Source organism: Paralichthys olivaceus, chromosome 15, assembly GCF_024713975.1.
Source record: "Paralichthys olivaceus isolate ysfri-2021 chromosome 15, ASM2471397v2, whole genome shotgun sequence".
Lineage (NCBI taxonomy): Eukaryota > Metazoa > Chordata > Actinopteri > Pleuronectiformes > Paralichthyidae > Paralichthys > Paralichthys olivaceus.
This window is the reverse complement of record NC_091107.1, coordinates 3,957,867-3,970,184: the sequence shown is the minus strand read 5'-3', so window position 1 is coordinate 3,970,184 and position 12,318 is coordinate 3,957,867. Positions and strand designations below refer to the sequence as shown.

Below are 12,318 nucleotides of genomic sequence, written 5' to 3'. Positions count from 1 at the left end.
CTCTGGCGTACCTTACAGTCTATGTTCACAGAATGCAAATTCAATATGTTTACACACTAATACTCTTAGGTGGGATATGTACATTTTTTTCCATTTATAGTTTGAACATGCATACAGCCCATTCAAAATATACACATCTATACTTGTATACTTGTATACTTGTATACAGTACAGTGTTTTGTATCTGCACACAACCTTTTAATTTGATTTCTAAAGTAATAGACTTCCTGGAGGCATTCTGAGTCGGTATGCAGCAGTGCATGTAAGCAAGAATATTAGTGGACTATTCATTTTCATTAGCCACGTAGACAGCTGAGAAAGAAAATGGTATTTTGCAGAATATTTTCATAAATGTAAATCGTCAGCTCTGTATAAGAGCGGTCTCAAACTTTACTTTTCTTCTGTGAAATCTTTTTTAATATGGATGCTGAGGAGGTTGATAAATTGCCCATAAAAGGTCATTTTCCTCCCATTGTGGCACAGCCAGACAAGCTTCCAATCCATTTCAGACTTGCTGCATGGCCTGACCATCCACCTTGCTGTCTCCGTGAACGCTCTGTCTCGTTTCTTCTCGGGGAAACACATTCACCCTCTGAAAACAAGGCGAGTGAGAAAAAAAAAAAGGCTGCTGCAGTGAAAGCGGGATCATTAGGGAGCAAGGAAGGAGGGTTATTGGGTCATACCATTCAAAACTAACAGTCGCAGGCTGAGAAAATGTTAACAGCAGCTGACAGCTTAGAGAAAAAGAGAGCTGATACTGGTGGACGATGAAGGAGGGTTTTCCCTTTCTTTCCCGTGTGGGGGTTACCTGGATCAAACTGATATATATGACCAGGCAGTGAGCAGGGCTGCAGAGTGAAGAAGCTCCAACATGAACAGACATGTTTCTCTGTGAGCTGAGAAAAGGGCCTTGATGCGTAGTGGTGATGACAAGTTTCTTTTATCCATCTTCTTCCACTTATCCGGGCTTGGTATGCGGAGTAGGGTCTCCCAGAAATTCCTCTCGCCTGCCACGCTTTCTAGCTCTTCCCTGGGGATCCCGAGGCGTTCCCTGGCCAAATGGGATATGTGGTCGTTCCAAACCACCTCGACTGTCCGCTCTCTACATGTAGAAGCAGCGGCTCTACTCTGAGCTCTCTCTTGATGTCCGAACTCCCCACTCTATCTCTGAGGCTCGGCCCAGCCTCCCAGAGGAGAAAATTCATTTTGGCTGCCTATATTTGCCACCCTATTGTTCCTGTCACTAACCAGAGCTTGTGATCGTTGCTGAGGGTCGGCACGTTGATCGACCAGTAAATGGAAAGCTTAGCCTTGCAGCTCAGCTCCTTCTTCCCTATGACAGCCCTTTGTAACGCCTGCATTACAGCTGACACACACCACATACACACCCATCTGCTGACCTTTAATCTCCCTTTTTCATTTTTCCTAATTTTCTATTTCCTGTTGACAGCTTCCTTCATTCGTCTCTGCTGTACGAGTCAGAACCTGCCTTCTTTTTGTCTTTGCATCATGTTCTTCCGTTAACAGATTGGAGGAATGACCAGAGGTGACAGCTTCATTATAACACAACACTGCAGTAAATTGTCCTGATCATGTCTTGCAGGAAATCGTATTATTTATTTACCCATGATGAATGAGATTTGCCGTTCACATTTTATGTAGTCTTTCGACATGAAAGTACAGTTTATATCATCCCCGACCCCTTTTTCCTCCACATCACTCCCTTCTAGAGTCAATCCCCATTTCTGGCTATTATTCCCATAGCGTATTTGTCTTGTCATTTTTTGGAGGGTTATTTGGCCTCCGTTTCCTTCACTGACAGGAAATTAAATGCAAGCAAGGCAAATCTGCTTTCCATGTCCTCCCACAGGAGAGACATTTAAAATAAGCCAACGAGAGGGAAATCATTGCAATCTATTTCCCTTCTGCATTTCTTACCAACATCGAGGGAAACCGCACAAAATATATTATTTTTTAACTTATTCGGTTGATTACAGTAATACATTCCTGTCAACATTACTATATGCAATTACGTTTATGTGAACAACCTTCCAACCTTTCCAAACTTGCAATTAAAAGCTTACTAAGCTTGTTTCCTTGGTGCAACCAAAAAATGTTGACAAACCAAATGAAACTGTGCTTTTATGTGAAAAACGATGTGATCATCAGATTAATCCATGGCTCTGTGAACAGATGGTTCAGAAGTTCTCACAGGTGTTTCAGCAGTGAGTGTCTGTTCACTTCCCACATGTGAAACACTTGTTTGCTGCACTGTCACCTGCGTGCTGCTGCCTCACAGGCTGATGGCAATTAGAGCGAAGCAGCCGGCTACTACTCTCTTTCTCACACACACAAACACACACCAATATTCCTGGTTCCATGCTAAAGCAGTGCACAACCACTCCTTATGCATTATCGCACAGTCAGAGTAGTCAGAAACATATGCTGTATTTATCACAGAGAGGATTTCCCCTTTTTATTTTTGTTGATAATTACAGCACCATCTGTTTAGCTGTTCTCAGCGACACCGATACACGTCCGCTGGATGTGTGTCAGATTAAACAAAACCCAGAACACCTCACTCCTTCATCACCGCCTCGCCAGTCATACGACACCACATCTAATAATATTCCTTCAACCATGTGCTCATTACCTCTCAAACGAAATAAACAACACACTCACAATCATGATGTAAACATCCCTGCACTTCCATTTAATTATCTGGTGAGCAACACTTCAACGTTATCAGTGAAGCCAACTTTAAATTTGTCAGACATATTAATTTAAATCTGGTTTAATGATGTGGCTGAGCTTGTAGCAGCTGCTAATCTTCACAAAGCCAATTATTTCCAGTGGAGGGATGTAACAAAGTACATTTACTTTATTACTGCTTCTTTCATGTATATGTTCTTTACTTTAGTAGATCTGTAGTCTGGTACTTTCCACTTTTACTCCACAACATATGATAGCAAATATCTGTACATTCTGCTCCACTACATTTTTATAAAGGATTGCTTTACATGTTCACATAGCAGGCAACAATCTGCAGGCACTTTTACTAGCAACGCAAATGTCTATTTCGACTTTCACTAAGGTAAAAATGTTTGAGTACTTCCTCCACCACAATTATTTAAGGGTTAAGATGCGACGTCATGTCAGTGCATTGTAACTAATGGGTCATTCTTATAGGTCAGGCAGCATTAGAACATTGCAGGGTTTTCCCTTGTAGAGAAAACATGGCTCTGACAGCTCTGTGATAATTGTCTGAATAATTTAACACAATTTACCTAAGTGCATGAAGTTCAGTTCCAAATAAGCTGCATTCCGTGTTGAAGGTGACAGAGTTCAACATTTTATGCTGAAAAAAAAAAAGTCAGAAAACCTTTCATCACAGTCATTTCTGATTCTGCTGAAAAATGGGCTCACATCACGAAGTTGGGTCAATAAGTTCTGAATGAAGTAGAGGTAGAATGGCACCAGCATTTATCAAGAGGTGTTTTTAGTCTGGCTCTTCCTTACATTACAATAACCGTGAATGCATGATGGCCAATTACGTTAAAGTTTTACTGCCTGAAAAGGCCATAATCATCACGATTAACAAGATCTCCTCCTTATGGTGAGCTGCACATTGCACACATTTATTCCAAGTAAGCCTCGATTGCCAAGTACAGCTGCTGGAGCATGAATTTTAAAAAGCCCACATAAAAATTGTTATTGTTAATTTGAATGTTAGTTAATGATGGTTAATGATCTGAAATGTGGGCAGCAATTCTCAAATGTAAGTGATGTAGCTTTTCAAATGAAATGAGAGAAAGTTTTAAAGGAGACATAAGATGCTTTGTTAGTTTCTCCTTCCTCCAGTGTGATATAAAGTTTTTTGTGAATGTAAAAGTTCCGCTCAAAGTCTGAGGTGAAGGAAGATCCTCTGGCACGCCCCCTAAAGGCTCATTTAGGCTCAACCCAGAGAACTGGATGTGTACAGAACTGGACGGAGCCGTCTGTCAGAACTCTGCGTCCATTTCGTCTTTCGTATTCAGACGAAAACAGAGCAGTACCTACGCAAATCCTGGGGGGCAGCGTATCCAGTAGTTGAAATGAAATAACCATAAGACACGAGGAGGAAATTTTAACAATGGCGACGAAGGAGAGACTTTAACAGTTAGCAGGGGAACATGTGAGGGCACAGAGACAAACAGCTGCCTTTGCTACGGATTACTTAACAACCATGCCAACATGGTGGGTGGGCAGTGACAATTAATTGCTTGAAATGGTTTAATCTCTTTTCGTGTATAAAGGCATCATTACAAACTTGCCAGAATTGCCAACAGGTGCTGGAAGCGCTTCACCAATCATAATAGAGTGGGTCTGCTGGCCAATCAGAGCAGACTGGGCTTTAATGGGAGGTGGTCTTAAAAAGACGAGAGCTAAAACTGAGAGAGGCTGAAGGAGGAGGAGCTGCAGTAATGGACAGTGTGAGGAAAGTGATGTGCATGTAAATAACATGAAATAATAATGTTTAAACATGATGTTTTTAATTGCTATGTCATTAGATATAAAAAGAAATTTCTTCTGTATGGATTTTGAAAGAACTAATAAAATAAAGTTTTGTGTTGCACATAGAAGCTAAAGCTAGCTTCTCAAAACTATTCAGCAAAGACCCCTCAAGCTAGGATTAGAGCACAAGCAGTCTGTGCTTCTTTTGCCTCTGTTTCTGGTATACCTCTGTGTGTGTGTGTGTGTGTGTGTGTGTGTGTGTGTGTGTGTGTGTGTGTGTGTGTGTGTGTGTGGTGTTGTGTATCTTTGATTGTTGTGTGATATATGTGTTGAAAGTGGAACACGCATGCCCACACATGCACAAAACAGCCCAGTAATGAACATCAATCCATCCCAACTGAAAATATAATTTCGCCTCTATAACGTTTGAGCAGCTCTATAATGAAAAGATTTTTTTCTTTAAATGATACATAAAGTCACCCCCCCTTTTTCAGTGTACAGTGCATTCTTTATCCCCGCCGCATACATTCAATTTATATTTAAATACGCTGGAAAAACTGAACCGTATAATATTCTGAACTCTTATCAGCCTATAATTGAAGATGCCATGGTGCATTTGCCGTGAGCCCATGCATAAGTAATCGTCCACACTAAGACATTTCTCTTATCAACATATAAATGTGTTGCTTGTAACTGATTTATACTGAATGCTGTGATTTAGCAGCTTATCTTTTTTACAGCATGGTAAGACAGAAAGGCAAACTGTGTTAAGTGATTATTACACTGACCTAACCTAACTTGTAGGCTACCTATTTAATTAAAAGCATATTCTATTAACCTGGAGGGTGTTTGAAAAAGCACACTGATGTGGAATAAAGGAATATGGAGCCAACGAAGCAGGGGAATCTAAAATAATAAAGATATATGTTTCTCAGAAAGGAAACCAAGTGAAAAAGTGACTTCATACCAGTGTAGAAAAGCGGCCTCAAGTAAATTGGACTCTAAATACAGTCTGTATTATTTTCTACAGGCCTTAGAATACCAGTCAAATATTTGAGTCCATTATCCAGTGAGTGAGGGTCAGGTCCAGAAGGTGTGAGACGGTGAGACAGACAGATAAATATGTGCTATAGAGTTAACATCAGCGGGGCCGACTTGGTTATATCCAGCCAAATCCCCTCAATTCGTCTTTATCAGCACTCAGACAGTGACACTCAGACATTGATGGACGAGTCCAAAGTGATTTCTCCACAAAAAAAGAGGGGACTAATGTCCTTGTACAGAATGTGTTGAATTGCGGTCTTCACTTTGCGCATCCCAGGGCACAGTGACAGTTCTAGGTTAACAGCCACACACCAAAGCCACATGTTCACCCGCCAAAGCCACAAAAATAAATGTGTAGAAACAGTTCATGCTTTGGTAAAGCTATAAATAAATCTCCCGTGCAGTTCTCGTGATGCACTTTTGACACGGCTCGAGCAGATGGATGATAGATGAGGATACGCAAGAGTGAGGACTCGCTCCTCTACAGTCCTGAGCACCAAGGTCTGGGGTCCCTGCAATTCTTCAGTTCTGTACTGATGAACACAGGACTGATCAGTAGTTTCTGTTTGTGCATTGCTCCCCTGCAAATGACCTTCGCAGGCAAAACACAAGGTGAGCCTAAGATTTCAGACGTGGATGGTGCACAACAATCAAGACCTGTCGGCGCTCTGCCCTGTCATCTCTGGAACTACCTTTCACAACATGTGTTGTTTTTGACAAACAGGACAGAAGTATGGCACATTTCTGCACCTTTCCACTCTACACCAGGGACTTGTGTATCAAAAGATTATTTATGGCTGCATTTCAAGAACCGCAGAACACTCTTTGAATTTGGCTGCACATCAGCTAGATGAAAAAGGACCTGGGTGCCCCAGTGCCACAGAAGCTCAAGTGCTGTGTCCACACGCTTGTCCTTCCACTCTGTCAAAACACAGCGACTGGCATGCCCGATAAAACTTTGTCTGGGGCGAGGCAATCAGCTGTGAGGCAGAGGCTTGAAACCTCTGGTATGTAATCTCAGCCCACTCAGCCAACAATCACACCAAGCTGGACATGCTGAGATAGCCTGTTACAGCGTGCTGAAAATTGCATCCCATGCAAGAGTGTAGTGTTTACCAGATTGGGACAATGCCCAGAAAACAACAATGCAATGTTAACTGCATTTTCTGATTACTTCACTCACAATAGGTCATTGTCAGAGAAAGAATAATTTCATCAAGGAAATGCATTGCTGTTTTTAATTGCGTTATGGAGGCGAATATAAACTCTACTCCCGCCTTCCATGGCAACGTGCCACCGGGATCGAATGTGCTTATCTTGACTGGCTGAGCGCACGCAGACAAATTAATTGTGCTGAGAGGAGAAGGTGAGAGGTGAAACCTTGACAATCACATCCAAGGTTGAATCCAGTGTTAAAAGAGCAGTAGAACTAAGGTATAATTAGTGCTTGGTGGTGTGGACAATAAATATATTAAGATAAAAATGATTTTCTTTTTTTAAGAATGACAAACCATTCATAAATCAGCACAACCTCCAGCTTGTAATGATCTTATCTTTCCACCTTTTTATTGCTGTTTGGCTCAGGGGCACCCGCAGAGCGTCAACTGGTAGTAGCGCATGATAAAGAGCAGGGGGAAATGTGGAAGTGTCGGGATGATTTGACTGTCAAACAACTCAAAGTTGCATCTTTATCATTTTAAACTATCATTTCAAACTATTTATCTTTTTAAACTATTATCATAGACAGTCTAGAGAAACGTGCAGTAAAGGACAGAAAAGCATCAGACAGCATCATCAACAGATGCATGGATAAAACTCACGACAATATGCAAAAATTATATTCTGTAGCAGTAATTATTGATTTTTTTTTTTTTTTTACTCCTCAGGCCCAGGTATAAATTAAAGTAGGAAAATATGTATAAACACATTGAAACTGTTTATGTCTTCCTCTGCAGGAAATGTGTTTGTGGTGAGTCTGGCATTTGCTGACCTCGTGGTAGCCTTCTACCCGTACCCCCTGGTCCTCTACGCCCTCTTCCATGACGGATGGGCACTGGGAAACACACAATGCATGGTGAGACTACATTAGTACCACTGCAACACCCCTGACTCCACTCTCACAGCAGTCTGACAACAACACTGCAACCCTCTCTTTCTCTCTGTTCAGGTCAGTGGTTTCCTTATGGGGCTGAGTGTCATCGGCTCCATCTTCAACATCACTGGGATTGCGGTGAACAGATACTGCTACATCTGTCACTCGTTCTCCTACAGTCGACTGTACAGCTACCGCAACACTCTGCTGTTTGTTGCCTTAATTTGGCTGCTCACGGTGCTGGCCATCGTACCTAATTTCTTTGTCGGATCGCTGCGCTACGACCCGCGAGTCTACTCCTGCACCTTCGCCCAGAATGTCAGCACTTCCTACACAGTGGCGGTGGTGGTGGTTCACTTCCTGGTCCCCATAGCAGTGGTTACATTCTGCTATCTCCGCATATGGGTACTTGTGATTCAGGTCAGTTTTCCTGCCTCTCTTCATTGTTGGTTGTGTCTTTACAGGCACACCGAAGGTTTTAAACTGTTGGGCTTTATGAATAATAATAAATACACCGAGCAGGAAACAGGACAAACAATAACAAGATCATTTCAACCTCACGGAGCATACACGACAACAGCAAGTTTACCAAAACGGTAATGATGAGTCCTGGGCTTTCCGTACTAAGTGGATCTTTAACTAAACTTTGAATAAACAGATAAACAGCTCTTTGCGCAGCAGTGGTGGTGCAGTCACTCTTTGCGTCCCACGGTGCAATAACTGCAGGTCACTTTCACAGTTTCAGAAACAAAAGCTGCAACCAGCATTTCCACAGGCCAAAAAAACAAACAGGCAAGTTGAGAAAAGACAGCCATTTTTGTTTTTTAAATGTCCCAACACACTTAGAGTCAACCAATCATTTCCTATTCTTCTTGATATATAATATTTGAAATGAGCATTTTGATCTTTAATCTGATAAATGTGAGATTTTTAACAGCCTCAAACACAAAACCGTCACCTGTGATTTCAGCTGAGTGATCATGTTTGACAAGCACATAGACGGACCAGCTCCCTGGAGTGGTTCCGCAGCCTTGTGCTTCTGTGTGTGTGTGTGTGTCTTGATCTTTCTGTGCGTCTGTATGTGGCTGTGAAAGAAGCCTTCTGGTATCATTTACAGCCTAATTCCTGATTATGTTTTCATTATCTCCAGGTGCGACGCAAAGTGAAGACCGAGGAGGGCCTTCGCCTCAGACCAAGTGACTTGCGGAATTTCATCACAATGTTTGTGGTCTTTGTGCTGTTCGCCATCTGCTGGGCCCCACTTAACCTAATAGGCCTGGCAGTGGCCATAGATCCATCCCGTGTAGTTCCCCTCATCCCTGAGTGGCTGTTTGTGGTCAGCTACTTCATGGCCTACTTTAACAGCTGTCTGAACGCCATCATCTATGGCTTGCTCAACAGGAATTTCAGGAATGAGTACAAACGCATTGTCACCTCTGTGTGGGTGACCCGGCTCTTCGTGACAGAGACTTCACGAGCCGCCACGGACGGCAGAAGCATGAAGAGCAAGCAGTCGCCACCTCCGGCGCCGCCGCACAACAACAACGAGTCAGTAAGAGATCATGTAAACAAGGAATGAAATCTAGATCCTCAAGCCTGTAAAATAGTAAATCCTGTATTTATGTGAAGTCCAGACGGTTGTGCAGCTAAAGAGTCAAGTAACAGATGAAACTGGAAAACAAGGCTCGGTTTTCTATCGGCACATGAACACGTGTATAACTGTGGATGTTTGGAAAAATGACTAGTATATATAAGTGTATATCATCAGTAGAAGAATCTGCACGTTTTCTCTGTGATTGATGGAGCTGAGAAAATATTTAATAGAGGTTGTGAGAATGGAGCCATGCGTTGCAGTTTCACATTGTTCTTACTCTAAAAACAATCTGAGTGGTACATTAATATTACATTAAAATGTAATGTACTTTAATGTCAGCTGCTGTAGACTCTTAGACATATTCCACACAAACTGGGTGACCACTGGTAAACACACCTCTCTCTTTAGTAACTTCAGAAGCCTCAAATGGTGGAACTTGGCTCACCTTAAATGCCAGATTAGTAAAAGAGGAGATGGTGCCGGTCTGTGTGTTCATGCACAGTGGTGAGATCTGCACATGAAGAATAAAACATGGCCGCAGTATATCCTCTGTGCTGCCCGGTCTGATCCTCTTGCACTGAAAAGAACAAGTAACAAAATCTTAGTAATAAACATAATCAATCAATTCAGGAAATTAAGTCGCTTATGAGAAAACAAGCAAGATGAAACTAGGACCATGTCATCATGTAAGAGCTGCCAATCAATACGGGTTGTCTGAAAGTCTCAAAACAAAATAGTGCGTGTGATGTAGCAAGTGGACAACACCTGAAAAATCTACTATTGCTGCTGTATCAGTCTGCATATCACCTTTACTACTTTGCTTTATTAGACGGTAGGTCTCTGAAAGCTGCCCTTGATATTTGAAATCACTTCTTTTTTTTTCTCCAATAAGTAAACATATTGTGGGACTTAATGCTGCTTAGCTCCAGTTAAGTTTAAGTTTAAATGCAAAAATAATTTCCAGTTCTTTGAGCATTCATCAGTTTAAAACCAATAATAAACACAATGCAAAGTCATGAGGTAAATTAGACGAGGTAAGTTCACTAAAAACTTAAAGAAATATGTAAAATTTAAAGCGTTACATTTACTAGAAAATTCACTAGATCTGATAAATGAAATTAATTATATATATATATATATATATATTAAATGTAATGCAATACATTGTTCAGTTTCGCCAAATTGCTGATGCAAAGCATAGATCATTCTCTATGCACTCTAACAGTTTGCTATGCAATTCTGACCAAAGTCATTGTCACGATTCAGGACATCAGCTGCATCTAAAAAGCAGATCCATTCACCTTACGACATGAGTAGTTTAACGAACGTCACAGATATTTTAATTAATTTCAAACGATGCAGCTCTCCAGACCACACAATGGAGAAAACACACAAAGGGTTTGAGAGCCTACACTTCCTGGATGTGCAGCACGCAATATAGACTGAAAAACAGGTTGCTCCTTCTCCTACATCATATGCAGCAGTCTTTGTCTCATGCAGTGACAATTCTTTATCTTCACTCTGAAGTACTTATGCAAAATTTCCGCTTTTCATTTCATAGCTAATAATTAATGTTGGGTTTTTTCCTCAAAAAGAATAACTATCCATTATGATGCTTTTCACTGTGGAACGACACGACACCAGTGTTTTTCGTTGTACCGTCACCTCATCGTACTTACTTTGATGGGAGAGTGATATTTATTGCCTCTGAATTGAACTGTGTTTTTTGAAAGATGTAGATTGTGGAGACAGCGCAGCTCGTATCTGTATTCCCATCTCAGGGTGCCTATCAAACATGTTGTCGTGTTATACAGTTGTCTGAAGCATTTGCAGCTTGTTAGCTGCCATATAAAGGAGACTGAAGACATTTCCAAGGGATATTTTCTAAAAAAAATTAAAAATACATTTAAAAAAAAAAAAAGTGCACATCTGTATCACAGTGCGTCAGAGGTAGGTGTGACTTAAAAAAAAGAAAAACATGAGAGGGACTCCCACATGCTCGCTGGCTTCTGAAATATTTATTAACTTATAAAGTTGAAGTCGTATTCCAGCAGTGAGCAGGACTGTGTGCGGGAGAAGGGATATTTTGTAAATTTGTGTCAGTGTGGTTTTTAACTGTGGTATCTTGTTGTTGGAGATGTATTAAAAATGTGTTTAATTTTTAAATATATCCGAAGCTCAATAACCCCACACAATTAACAGTTTATTATAGTACAACGCTTAACCACTCTTTACTACGGCTGCAAAGTGCATCTAAAACAACCTCTTGCTAAATTGGCATGTATATCGCGTCATTAGAAATACATTTACTTCTCAGTGTAGAGTGTATAATAGCAGAAAATTAATATCCAAGAATCACAAAACATGATAACTCAGAACAAATTTGATGGATTTGGTTTTTTCTCCTCTTCTTTAAATTGACTTTAGTGGAAAATTTCTTGCACAGGGTGAGAAATGTGAGAGATCGAGAATGGTAACAAAAGCGAAGCAATGAGTCGTACTGTACTTATTGATGCGACAGGACGCGTTCGAAAGCATTGCAAGCAGGGGGGGAGAAAATGTGCAGGGGAAGGTAGAAACAGGGGTACATTAAGTTTTTGTTGAAGAGACGGGGTTTGAAGATGTGAGGGAAGTTCTTTTGACCCCAGGTCACTGCTGGGAAGGAGAAATAAAATGATGTTGTTATGTTACAGAGAAAACTTAAGCCCAGACGTCTGGAGCGTGTTTTAGATGCACATGAAGGGAGGCAAAGACTTAAATTCAAACCAAAGAAATGGGCATAGCTTAAGGGGGTCAGGGGGTCAATACACTATGTTAAGCTATTTAGCGGAAGGGGGGGGGGGGGGATCTTAAAAAATACACCTTGGGTCCTTTAATGCCATTTTTTCATTCAGGATTTCTGCCTTATAGTTAATACAACAGTGTCAAATCTTAAATATTGCGGCAAGTGCCATATTTTTACATTTATTAAAAATGAATCTTATTCTGCAAAGCTGGTTTGCATTCATACTGCTTTTTTTTTTTTTATGTATTCAGGACAGTCATCTATTGAAACCTTTCTCTGCAGCACCATACACAAGTTCACATGCAGACC

General features: G+C 41.0%; 1 protein-coding gene and 1 long non-coding RNA gene across 4 annotated transcripts in view; one reads left to right on the top strand and one right to left on the bottom strand.

Annotated features, from left to right (window-relative positions):
• The window catches only part of LOC138404912 (uncharacterized), a 99,740-nt gene that overhangs the window by 42,033 nt on the left and 45,389 nt on the right, over positions 1-12,318 (bottom strand). Inside the window, exons 2-3 of one of the 2 annotated variants that reach the window (XR_011238652.1) lie at positions 9,670-9,801; positions 7,465-7,591 (exon numbers count right to left, since the gene is read on the bottom strand). This is a non-coding gene — a long non-coding RNA (uncharacterized lncRNA). Of the gene's footprint in view, positions 1-7,464; positions 7,592-9,669; positions 9,802-12,318 lie in introns of those variants that run through there. The other variant, XR_011238653.1, reaches the window with a different exon arrangement.
• mtnr1bb (melatonin receptor 1Bb) overlaps positions 1-12,318 on the top strand; it is a 36,674-nt gene that overhangs the window by 21,098 nt on the left and 3,258 nt on the right. The window contains exons 2-4 of one of the 2 annotated variants that reach the window (XM_069510444.1): positions 7,494-7,612; positions 7,706-8,050; positions 8,781-9,192. In XM_069510444.1, the coding sequence (XP_069366545.1) occupies positions 7,494-7,612; positions 7,706-8,050; positions 8,781-9,192 (876 nt within the window). Of the gene's footprint in view, positions 1-7,493; positions 7,613-7,705; positions 8,051-8,780; positions 11,672-12,318 lie in introns of those variants that run through there. The other variant, XM_020097346.2, reaches the window with a different exon arrangement.